Raw genomic sequence first — 12,942 nt, 5'->3', positions numbered from 1 at the left:
TAGTTTAATCTACTCCAATTCTTCCCATTAAATATAATTTGTTGAATGGCAACTCCAGTCATAATTAGCAAAAGCTTGTTATTATTTGAGGATAATTGACTTTTTGCCCTCATTGACATGCCAAATAAAACAGTATCATATGATAAGGCCACTGGATTCTCTAATAGATAATTTATTTGGCCCCATATTGATTTCCAGAAAGCCAAAATGAATGGACAATAGAATAAAAGATAGCACTTTTTATTTTCATTATTTTTTTTTTTTTCAAAAAAATGGATAAAAAAAAAATCAAATTGTGGTAATAAGCCTTTCAATAGGATTAAACTTTAGTTAAGAAATTATACTATATAAACTTCCAGATTATTTGTAAGCATTTGTGTAGCAGGTGGGTCTTTGCTATAGTTATGGGTCGTATACTGACAGTCTGATGTCCCTTGGTTTGCCTAAGGATTCCTGACATATAGGAGGACTCAGTGTGGTTTGGCACTTGAGAATGAAGGATAGCCGACATCACAGTTAACATACAATTTCAAAGTGTAGAGGTCCTGATTAATTTATGTACTTTTTTTTACCATCTATAGGGCTGCAAATTCAAAACTGAACAACTTCTCTCGCATGGAACCAACACTTCAACTTCTGGGTGTGCCATTTGACCAAAATGTTGCCCAAGCTATTATGTCGGAACAACATGGAGCTGCAACCAGACTTCTATATCAAATGTACATTGTTTTGCAACAAAAGGCAGGGGTAAAAGGAATAGGCCTGGAAACAATGAGATCTCCAGCATCAGCTAAACTTCAAAGTGTTGAAACTGACCTGTATCGAGATGTGAGTATTTTTATTCTGATCATCTTGTAAGCAACTGCAAGTGCAGGAAGAGAAATAAAACCAGACCACTCAATCTTTTATATCTATCTATCTATACACACATAATTGTTATGCTGTTAAACTGTACCAGCTGTACACTGCCTTAGGTGACTCTCTTCATAAAGGTAGTTAATGAAACCAAATTAAAAAAAAAAAAAAAAAATATATATATATACAGTGGTACCTCGGTTTACGAGTGCACCGGTTTGCGAGTGTTTTGCAAGACGAGCAAAACATTTGCAAACTTGGTGCCTTGTAAACCGAGCTTGCCTTGCTGTACGATCGCCCCCCCCGCGTCCGGAATCCCCCCCGCTCGCGTCTGCCCCCCCCCCTGTGATCCTACATCCCCCCCACCGAGCACGGCAATGACATCCCTTACCCCGACTGGGCACCAGTGCCGGTGCCCGAAGATCCTCCCTCTTCTGGCGCGGCCTGGGCTGGGCGATGCGTCAGAGATCCTCCCTCTTCTGGGCTGGGCTGGACTGGCTTTGAGCATTTGCGCATGCTCAAAGCCTTCTGGTCTCGCTCTCTCTTGAGATGCAGAAATTTTGTGCTTAATCTCAATACTCCAGATGTCCCTAAGACCAGTTTTTGGTTATTATTTGCAAATTCAGCTAACAGTTTATACCATTGTGCGGCCTGGTGTCCCAACCAAGTGCCTAAGGCCCCACCCACAGGAGGAGCCTAAGGCACCTGGGCCTATTCTAGTTGGCCCAGGCGCCTCAGGCCCTACCTGTGGGCGGGGTTTGAGCTGCCTGGGTCAATTCGGCCCCATTTCTGGGATGGCTGGCCTGCCGGACGGGCGGGCTTGGCACCCGTCCGTCTGGCTAACAATTTCAAGGTACGGGGGGGTGGGATTGGGGGGGTCGTTGAGGGGGGCTGATCAGGAGTTCGGGGGGGCAGTTGTGGCTGGGGGTTGCTTCGAGGGCAGGAGGGCCTGGGATCCCTCCTGCCCATATTGTAGTGGGGGGTGGGGGTTAGAGGGTGTCCCCGGGCCAGGAGGGCTTGGGCTCCCTCCTGGCCGGATCGTGTGGGGGGGAGGGGGGTTAGGGATCGTGGGGCAAGAGGGCTTGGGCTCCTTCTTACCCTGATGTCATTGGGGGAGGGGGATGGGGTTTGTGGGGCAAGAGGGCTTGGGCTCCCTCTTACCCCGATAGTGTCGGGGAGTTCGGGGGTGCCACGGGGTAGGAGGGCTTGGGCTCCCTCCTGCCCTGATCGTCGTGGGGGGGCGGGAAGGGTGGATCACAGCAGGGGAGATAAGCCATCTCTCCTGCCGCGATTATTGCTGTAGGGGGTAGGCAGGTTGCTGGGGCCGCTGAGCTGATCGCAGCAGCCATGGTCAGCTCAGTGGCCCCTTTTCGGCACATATACCTGTTTTGACTTGGTCTAAGTCAAAATGTATAAGTGCCGACTAGGCAATCTGTCAAAACGTTTGGTTATACCTTTTGTATGCCTAGGTCTAGGTCGGCCCACCTCCCACCCACTGCCCGCACTTTTCCCTCCTCTAACAACGCCTCTTTTCGCTCTATGCATTTAGAGGCAGGGGAAAGGCCTATGCTGGTTTTAGATAAAACCAGCTTTGATTATGGGTACTTGGACGATAAGGCTTTTTGATCGTCCAAGTACCCATTTAGGCCACTTTTTTTATTATGAGCCCTATAGTGTATTAGGACAATTTGTAAAACTATTTATATGGGTAAATAATGATTTATATGTGCATATTGACTAACTAACAACTGCCCTCCTTTAGTGTCATTATAAGTATGTACATTATTCTGCAAAATAGGCAATTTAGTTATTTTTAGAGAACATATTAGTGAGAGATAGGCATTCCTCCTACTCCTTTAAATACAGACTTTTTTTTGCTTTGAGATATAATGCAAAGTCCATGAGTAAAATGCATCTACAAAGTTTGTCAAAATGTAGACAGTTTAAAAATTGCCCCATATGTGATTGTAAAGGAGCTTATGGGGATGGAGACCAGATAAATAGTCCAAGTAATGTTTAAACTCTGTGATTAGCAAGTTTTTAAAATCAAATCTTCAGCATGACATAGTGGCTGGTACCAAATATTTGGATACAGTGGTGACCGGCGCAGCTGTATGGAACGTAGCAATATTGAGTCCAGTTAGAAAATAAAAAAGGTTGCCTTAATTTTATCTGGTTATCTATCATTTTCTATGCTTTTATCATTTTTGAGGAAGGAAGGAATTGTACAGCTTAGTAGTTGGTAGACCCGATAGGCAATACAAGGTGTGATCAAAAAATATGGTGAATGTTTAAATAAATAAAAAAATGATTAAAGTAAAAGGCACATTGCCATTAATCCCCCTCAAAATACTCCTCCTCGCTTCCAACATGCTTATCCCATTGTTCTTGCCACTTCCTGATGCAGTTCTCGAAGTCCTCTTTCGTGTCTTTAATTACGCTGTCATAGCTGCCTCGATGTCCTGAATTGATTCAAAATGTTTACCTTTCATGGTCATTTTGACTTTGGGGAAGAGCCAGAAGTCACATGTCAAATCCAGTGAATAAGATGGATGACGACACACCGTTATGTTTTTATGTGGCAGAAATTGCTGTACCATAAGCGATGTGCGACATGGAGCGGTTGTCATGATGGAGGATGAAATCATTTGCCCATTTCTCAGGTCATTTTCATGTTCAAATCGGTTGTTAAAATGTTTTGAAAAGAAGAGATGTTCAGCTCCTCATAAATTTCTTTAATAGTCAATCACCTGTTTGATTTAAACCATTTCATTTACTCTTTCAACATTCTCTTGGGTTTTTAATATTGAAGGACGTCCTGATCTCTCCTCGTCAACTGATTCACAATTATTACGAAATCACTCAAACCACCTTCATGGTCACTGCAGCATCACATAAACAAAATTTTATGTTAATGCATTGTTCGTGATCCACGATTTATGGCACACTTTTAAACACACACACCTTCTCTCATCTGTAGCTTACAACCAACTGACTGCACCAAACAAGTTGAAACTTGTCACACACTGTTACTAAGGTTGGACGCACCGCTTCCTGTATTGAAGATTCTTGGCTTTCCATTGGATGGTACTCAGCAGCAGCATTCACCATATTTTTTATCACACCTTGTATGATGCTATTTTTCTGTTTCTAACTTTTCCACTTGGCACTTTCCAGGTAGTGACAGAAAGGTCTGCAAGAATATTAGCTGAACTATTTATTTACTACTTTATATAAAGAAATTCATCCAAGTTGGTATACTACAAGAATAAACATAGACAATAGAGAATTAGAGCAATAAAAGTATTCTAACAACAGTACACATTATGACATAGTATGTCAACACAATATATATTATAAGATTTTAATAGACAACAGTTAGTGCATCTGATCCTTTACCCTGAAGAAGTGGTGTTTAGAGCCACGAAATGATGGCTATCATTGGAGGAGGATCATGATTTCATCTTCAGTGTTCAAATAATTGCACCATCTGAGGCTTTTTCCTTCATAAATTTATAGATACTGTATATGCTTTATTAATGGAGTGTTTCATTTTGATATAGTAAGGTTATCTTCCCCTCCAGTCCCTCTTGGGGTTCTTTTTGGAAGAAGAAGTGGAACATAAAGGCAGATAAGATAGAATAACAGAAGCCAGACAGTAATAAAGGTGACTAACTAAAAGAAGTCAGAAAAGGCACAAGTTTTAGGAGTAGATAAGCAAGTCATGCTATATAGTAAGTGTAGTTGGTGTTAGTCCTTGTGTGTTCCATTTCTTGTTCCATTAAAGGCTTTGGAAAAGATCCAGATTTTCACCTGAAGATAGTCTTACATTAAATGAAGTCTTTGTGAGAATGCATTCCAGAGTGTAGGAACTATTCTGGAGAAAGTTCATTGGGTAGTATTCTTAGTATCCTGGCTAGTGGCTCATATCCAGATAGCAATACTGACATGTTTGAATTTATTTGCAGTATTTTGTCCTTCATTCTCTACTTTTCTTGCCCACTTTGTTTTGATATTAGCTCCTATCATATCTTTCCTGAAAAATGATGCATTAGATACTGTTTATATAGTATTTCACAGACCACTGCAGTGCAAAGATGGTGGAAGATTATACAGTATATTTAGATTACTGATTTAGAAGATAATTTTCAATTCAGATCATTTAACTAACAATAAAATCTACTTTCCTTATGTCATCATCAGTATAAGTAATGATGCAGCCCTGGAACTTGCCTGTATTTTCTCTCTCAAGCAGATAGTTGCAACTTGGACTGGAACAGTAGCATCTTTCATCAGACCTGGCTCTGGTCTGTGGCCTTGAGGTTGAATCCCAGTGCTGTGGCATAGCTCTTAGGGATTGGTTTAATAGAGCTAGGAGAAAACCTGACCCAGGACTCTGATATATGGGTTACAGCACTCAGGGGCCAGGGAGTCCAAAACAAGGAGGTCCTACAGGGCCCAAGTTACAGGTGACAAGCAAGGCACTTAGAGAGCTTCCTTCCTATTCTGTATCCCTCCCATCTTGTCTCCTTGTCCCTCTCTCTGTGCTCTCTAAATGATCCCCTCCCCCCTCTGCACTATGGGCTGGTACTTCAGAAAAGCTTTATAAAAAAAAATAGGAGAAAATTGAACCTGCTTTAGAAGTGCGGGGGGAATTCTCTAAACCACACCGGTAGTGGCCCAAACTCAGTAAAAAACACTGTTGAAATGTATATAAATATTCTTTTTTATTAATCTAAACAATTAATACAATTTAGAACCCCCACCCATCCCCACATTTACTTGTAATGGAAAATGGTATCTATTCATTACAATAATTTGTCAATGGCCTCCAAATCTCTTTAAATTTATTATAATTCCCCTTTTGTATAGCTATTGTTCTTTCCATTTTATAAATGTGACACAACGAATTCCACCAGAAATTATAATTAAGTCTACTCCAATTCTTCTGATTACTTGTAATATATTGTATGGCGACTCCTGTCATAATCAATAAAAGTTTATTATTGTTTGATGAAATTTGGCTCTTTGTTCTCATTGACATACCAAATAGAATCGTATCATATGATAAAGCTACAGGATTCTCCAATAAACAATTTATTTGGCCCAAAATTGATTTCCAAAAGGCCAAGATAAAGGAACAATAGTATAATAAGTGATCTAGAGTCCCTACCTCAAGATTACAATGCCAACATCTATTAGACTTAGAGCTATTTAACTTCTGTAATCTAACTGGGGGGGGGGGGTCCAAAATGCTCTGTGTAAGAGAAAAAAACAAGTTTGCCTCATAGATGCGGACACTGTACATCTCATCCTCCAAGATTAAATTCGTGGCCATTGAGACGCAAAAATTTGATGCTTAATCTCAATGCTCCAAATATCACTAAGACCAGTTTTTGGCTTTTTATTTATAAATCCGTTTATCAATTTATACCACTGTGCGGCCTGGTGTCCCAGAAAGTCCACCTGAAAGCATAAAAATTCCAAACTATATTGCGTATTAAGATTTTTCCATTCAGGAAACCATGCCTGAATGGCCTGCTTCAGTTGCAACCATCTAAAGCTTTGTGATTTATTAAGACCATATTTATGTTGCAGCTGTGAAAAATCAAGCAGTTTACCATTTGAAATTACATCACCTAAAATCCATATACCTGCTATCATACAATGCTTCCAGATGACCTTAAATCCGCCAATTTGAATCTTGGAGTTCAACCATATAGTTTGATTCATCGATTCATAGATTGGAATAGATGTTAAATTACTGACATATCGTAAAGTTTTCCATGTATCCATTAATATTCTGTTTTCTTTATACAATCTAAGCATTTTGATGCTGACAACATGACACAAACGTAGAGGAAACATGACTCGCCATTCCAACCACAACCAGTCTGGGGTATTGTCAATGAGATCTGGGAGGACCCAATACATACCCTGGCGCAAAATATAGGCTTGATGATACCTATAAAAATTGGGAAAATTTACCCCACCCTCTGTAATTGGCTTTTGTAAAGATACTAAAGCAATTCTAGGAATTTTACCCAGCCAAATAAATTTTGTAAGAATACGATTTAATTTTTTATAAAAGGACCCCTGAAAAAAAACTGGTATCATACCCATTTGAATGAAGCAGTATATCATCTGTGTAAGCAGAGACCTTGTATTCCCGATCTGAATAAGGAATACCCTGTATCTCCTTTACTTGCTGAATAGCTAATAACAAGGGTTCTAATACAATATCAAAAAGCAAAGGAGATAGGGGACACCCTTGTTTAACCCCCCTTTGCAGACTAAACCATTCTGAAACATTATTATTAACATGCAATCTAGCAACAGAGGAGCCATACAATGTTTGGATCATTTGTATAAATCCATGTACCAAACCATTCCAATGCTTGATACATGAAGGTCCATTCCACCCGATCAAAAGCTTTCTCTGCATCCAAAGACACACTAAATGCCAGATCTTTCATGGCTTTTGTTAAATTTAACATATGAAAAGCCAATCTGGTATTATTAGATGAATGTCTTTTAGCAACAAATCCAGTTTGGTGCATATCAATAATAAAAGGGAGAGCCTTAGCCAAGCGTACAGCCAAAGTCTTAGCCAAGAGTTTTCCATCTATATTAATTAAAAAGGTGGCTTCTAGTTTGAAACCAAAGTGGGATCTTTATTTGGCTTTGGCAAAACTATAGTTAAAGATTCTGCCATAGTACCTGTAATGCAACCCTTAGTTAGTTGAGTCTGATATAAATTTAATAAATGAGGTAACAGGGTAATTTGAAATGATTTATAAAATTCCACAGTAAAACCATCACCACCTGGAACGGATCCAACTCTAAGAGACTTCAGCGCTGTTTGCAATACTTTTAATGATATAGGCTCTTCTAGACTTTTTTTTTATATGATCAGGAACTTTCGGTCCATTAATTAACTTCAAAAATTCTAATCCATCTTTTCCCCTATCATCATAAGGCTCAGAAGAATATAACTCTTTATAAAATTTTAGAAATTAGTTTAAAATATTTCCGATTTGAGAATGTGTATATCCTTTCTCATCCTTAATTGCAATAATTTTTGTTCTTCTTTTCTTTGCTTTAATGTAATTTGCCAATAATCTTCCAGCCTTATTTGAGTTTCCATAATAGAGTCTGCTGTGAAAACAAATCTTTAATTACCAATTTTGAAGATATCTCATTATATTTGCCTTTTGTTTTTAATGGAGCCTGCAGGGTACTTTGCTCCCATTTATCAATCAATTTAGACTCCAAATTCTTAATTTCTTTTTCCAAATTAGCAAATTGCTTTTTAAGTTTTTTTTTTTATATATGCAGAATATGAAATAATATTACCTCTCATGATAGCCTTAAAGGCATCCCATAATATTTCTATGGAAATTTCTTCTGGAGGTATTAATTTGAAAGAATTCATTTATCTTTAACTGAAATTCTTCAAGGAAATTTGAATTCACAATCAATGTATTATCGAATCTCCCTACAGATCTACTATTATCCTGTTCATCAAATTTAAATTCAATCTACACACCACCATGATCAGACAAAATGATTGGATCTATGGAAGCTTGTGTCACCTGTTGTACTATTTGATTTGAGGCAAAAATATAGTCTATTCTTGGAAAGGATTTATGAACTTGTGAGCAAAAAGAAAATTCCCGATCATTAAAATGAAATATCCGCCATATATCTTTCAGATCACAAGATTGCACTAAATTATCTAATCCTAATGACTTCATTATTTTGCTTGGTTTTTTATCCATTAATGGATCCATAACAGCATTAAAATCTCCAGCCACTACTAAATTAAAAGTGGCCAGTGGGAAAATCAATTGTAACTTTTTAAAAAATTCAATTTGGTTCGAATTAGGGGCATACACATTAAATAATACCAGGGTATTATTTCCCATGCTCATTTCCACATGTATCCATTTCCTAAGGGATCTGAATCAATTAACTGAAAATTAGCTGTACATTTCTTATTTATTAATATAGCAACCCCCGCTTTTTTCCCAAATATTGAAATGACATTTTTAACCGAGTTTCAAGGCACTTACCAGCGCCTAAAAAATCAGGTCCGGAATCGCACCTCCATAGGCGCTTTAGGCTGCCTAACGCCATTGTGAACATGACAACGCCAGAAGTGGCATTAGGCGGCCTAAAGTGCCTACAGAGGTGCAATATACATCATAGGTAGGCACCGGAAATTTCTGGTGCCTACCTTTTGCTAGAGGTGTGAATCTGTACCTGGTGCTGTTGTGTGATTGACACATGATTGGCGGATGCTTTTTACAGAATCTGGGCTGCAGTGATTTTGAGGGGGAATGCCAAGGGAGAATCCTTGTCTGGAGGGTATCCTGGTAGCTGAAAGGTGAGTATTGGGTCGGAGGAGAGGGAGGTAAATTGTGGGAGCTTCCTGACTGTGGCAAGCTAGAACTGGCAGAAGCCATTTTGAAGTTTCTTTCCCAGCTCTACCTATTGAACTTGGCATTGCTTACAGAGGATGCAGAGGAATATAGCTCTGCTGCAAAAGGACCCAATAGTGCTGCAAGGCCCATGGGTCTTACAGCTCCTGCTGGTGGATGGCTCATAGTGTTGGTATCTGCAGGGAGAAGGGGTTCTGAAGCTGGAGGACTTGTGAAACTTGCAAGATTAACAGTTTCATGCCAGGAGAGAGCATGGATTGTCAGGCATGACGATACAAGTAGTAGTTGGTGCAAGTAGGGCCACATAGCCTCTCTGTGCCTTGCATTTCCTGCTAGCAGGAATGATAGACATTTTTTGATGACCACATTTCTCGCATGGTAAGCCATTGAGAACAGCCAGAACATATCCAACAACTGAATTGATAGTATGCTGGCAAGTTCCAGAGTTGCACCATTCTTTACACTGGTGATGACAGTGTTAAAATGCCATTGTTCTCTGCCTTCATCTGCTCGTTGGCGGGCAGAACCCATTTGTTTGGTCTGGCCATCAGTGAAAAGAAATTAGAAGATAAGAACAAGTTTAAGCATTGTTTATAAATTTTGTATCTTGTATTCTTTTCTTAGCGCCTTAAAAACATGGTGCCTCGTCAGACAGATGTTGACCTGCAGCATGTGGCAGAGAAGTTTGAAATTAAATCTAAGGAAATGGATGAGAAAATGGCTCGGTTACACTATGAACAGCTCAGAAAGGTTAAAAAAATACAAGAGGAGCTAAGAATACAAGATATTGAAAAGGTATGAACATAATTGCTTGTGTACAGTAAATGTTGCACACATTATTGTTAAAGCAAGTGCAGTACAATGATGTAAAGTTTCAAGTTTATTACATATTTGATATCTCGCCTATCATTACATCTAGACGGTTTTCACAAGAATAAAATTTGTTACAAACATGGGGGGGTAGAAAAAAAATCATATTAGGACATATAATCAGTAGAACAAATCCAAATAAAGAGACAAAAGGGGGGAAGGGAATAAAACCAATATTCAAATAAAAGAAAAAAATAAATAATCAAACAGGCTTACACAATAGGGGTGGGGAAGGTGAAGTACTGCACTTCCTAGAAATAGAGAGTTCTTAAGGAGCTTCCTTAAAACAAACACAAATATAATTACCCACTGACTATATCACGTAGGAATTTTGAAAAACACAATGATATCTTTAATTGACTATAACATGTTTTAATGCACAAAGTTTCTGATATGCCGTGGCAGAGCCCCTGCTTGCCCGACCTGCATTAACAGTCCAGGAGCCCAGGGATCATTCTCTTGGGAGCACGGCTTGCTCCAGGTTTTGTCTATAGAGAGCTTGAGTGCAGGCTGAGTGGCCCTGTGGCAGTTTTTTCCTCTTCTCAACTTCACGCTAGAGTTCTGGTGGGGGTTGAGGTCTCGGACCGGCTGGTTAGACAGAGTATTCTGAAGAAGCAAGCTATCTGGATATCCTGGCTTGTCTGAGGCAGACGTACTCTGGCTACAATTTCAACCCTTTTACAGCTCCCATTACCAGCATGCACAGTGAGTAAAACTATGACAGCCTATGAGACAAATTGGAAGGGGGTGGGTGTTTCAAGTTTCAAGTTTATTAGTGTTTTTGATTAATCGCTTAATCACAATTCAAAGCGATGAACAGAAATAATAAACATTAAAATTACAATATTAAGGGGTAATACAATATTTAACATAGATTTAAAAACAAACAGGACTATTAACAAACTTCACAGACAAGAAAAAGGGGAAAAAAGGGAATTGAACTACAAAATATTATAAATAGAACAGTCAGGGAAAAAAACACAAGGTAGGGGATATAAAATTTCATAATCAAAATTAACACAATTAATAAATCCAAGAGGGAAAACTATCACTCAAAAGCATCTTTAAAAAGAAATGTTTTTAAATTAGTCTTAAATTTATCAAGGTTGTGTTCTTCTCTCAAATAGATAGGAAGGGTGGGGGGAGATGTCTTTAAAAGTCATTTTTAAGTTTCTGGGGCTAGGGCTAGGGTTCTCTGCCTCTAAAATCCTGTTCCCTTAATTTTTTGACCCCTTTATTTAGCCCCCATGAATAGTTTTTAGCATTAAAATCACTGCTGTGGCAGCCATCTTACATTTCCTGATTTTAAAATAAAAGCTTCTATCTTCCTCAAACCATAGGGTATCTGTTCAGCTTTCATCCATATCTGTTGTAAACTTCGCTGTCCCCCACCTACCTCAGGCTGCGCTGAAATTTAATCTTCAGGCTGGACAACAGCAAGGTGAGCCTGCTGCTCTCAGCCTGTGTCCTTTTTTTTGACTTCACAAATATAGTAACCCTTTCAAAGCACCTCAATTTGGACCAAAAATGGTCCAGATGGACTCAGGCTAGGATACTAAGGATTCATGCCAGATTTGCAATGGCTGGCTGGCCAAGGACTGTCTGTGTTCCACATGCCGCATGGCACATGAAGGAGGGGAGCTGGAGCTGCTGTCTTAGCTTCCTCTAGTCCCAATCTAGAGCAATGGTCTCAAACACGCGGCCCAGGGGGGAGGGGGAGGTCACATGCAGCCCACCAGGTACTATTTTGAGGCCCTTTGTATGTTTATCATAATCACAAAAATAAAACAGTTTCTTGATCATATGTCTCTTTAGCTATAAATTACAATATTATTATTAAGACTTAGCCTAAAGGAAAGATTTATAAACTATAAAGAGTTTATAATGCAAAATTGTCATTTCTTTAATAAGACATTAACTATTTTTCTGAAGCTCTCCAAGTACCTAAAAATCCAAAATGTGGTCCTGCAAAGGGTTTGAGTATGAGACTACTTCTCTAGAAGTATAGAGTCCCTCTTAGATTGAGTTCCAGGTCAGAAATCTCTGCTACATTGCCAATTCTCAGTCCTTGATTTAAAAAACAAAACAAAACCCAGTTCTTTAAAGATTCCAGTTTCCATACAAAGAAAATGAAACAGTAGCAAAAGGTTTTCTTCAGTTTAAATGCAGTCTTAATCTGGCTTTTCAAAGAAGACAATAGTTCTTCACTTGCCTGAATGAATTAGCAAATTTCCATGTCCTGTGGCTGCTGGTCTGCTAGCTCTAGTTCCATGGACTGGTACAATAGACTTTCTGGGACTGTAGTCTCTGTACTTGCTTCATCCAGTTCCATAACTGTGGGTTGTTCAGCATCAGCCTGACTTCTCAGCCCTGTGAGCTCTGTGTCTTGGTGAAGCCTACATGCTTCTGCCTGTGCTGCCCTCTTCCTTCTCCCTAGCAACTCAGCCTTTGCACTTAAAAACCTGCAGCTGCACCCCCAAGCACCAGGTGCGGGAGTTTCCCTCACTGCCTTCTGATTACAGGGATGGCTCTAGCAGTGTGCTGTCTTCCACAGGTTTTTGTGCAGACCTGCTCCCTCTAGAGTTCTGGATGGGAACAGCAATAAACTTAGAAATGTGTGTGTTTAAACCTGGGGATGAAATTCTGTCAGCTCCTAAATGCTCTGCTTCAGGACCACTACTAGCAGGTATAAGCTGCTCATCACAATGCGCAGCACCAATGCGCAGCACATTTAGCTGTGCCAAGGCTCAGACCACACGCTTTCCCTCCCATC

General features: G+C 39.6%; 1 protein-coding gene across 2 annotated transcripts in view; it reads left to right on the top strand.

Annotated features, from left to right (window-relative positions):
- Window positions 1-12,942, top strand: part of SPEF2 (sperm flagellar 2) — a 544,154-nt gene that overhangs the window by 18,717 nt on the left and 512,495 nt on the right. For both annotated transcript variants that reach the window (XM_033932867.1, XM_033932864.1), the window contains exons 3-4: window positions 582-828; window positions 9,924-10,094. In XM_033932867.1, the coding sequence (XP_033788758.1) occupies window positions 582-828; window positions 9,924-10,094 (418 nt within the window). The remainder of the gene's footprint in view (window positions 1-581; window positions 829-9,923; window positions 10,095-12,942) is intronic.

This window comes from Geotrypetes seraphini, chromosome 1, assembly GCF_902459505.1.
Source record: "Geotrypetes seraphini chromosome 1, aGeoSer1.1, whole genome shotgun sequence".
NCBI classification, from domain to species: domain Eukaryota; kingdom Metazoa; phylum Chordata; class Amphibia; order Gymnophiona; family Dermophiidae; genus Geotrypetes; species Geotrypetes seraphini.
Note: the sequence above shows the minus strand (reverse complement) of the source record. Positions and strands in the feature narration are given on the sequence as shown.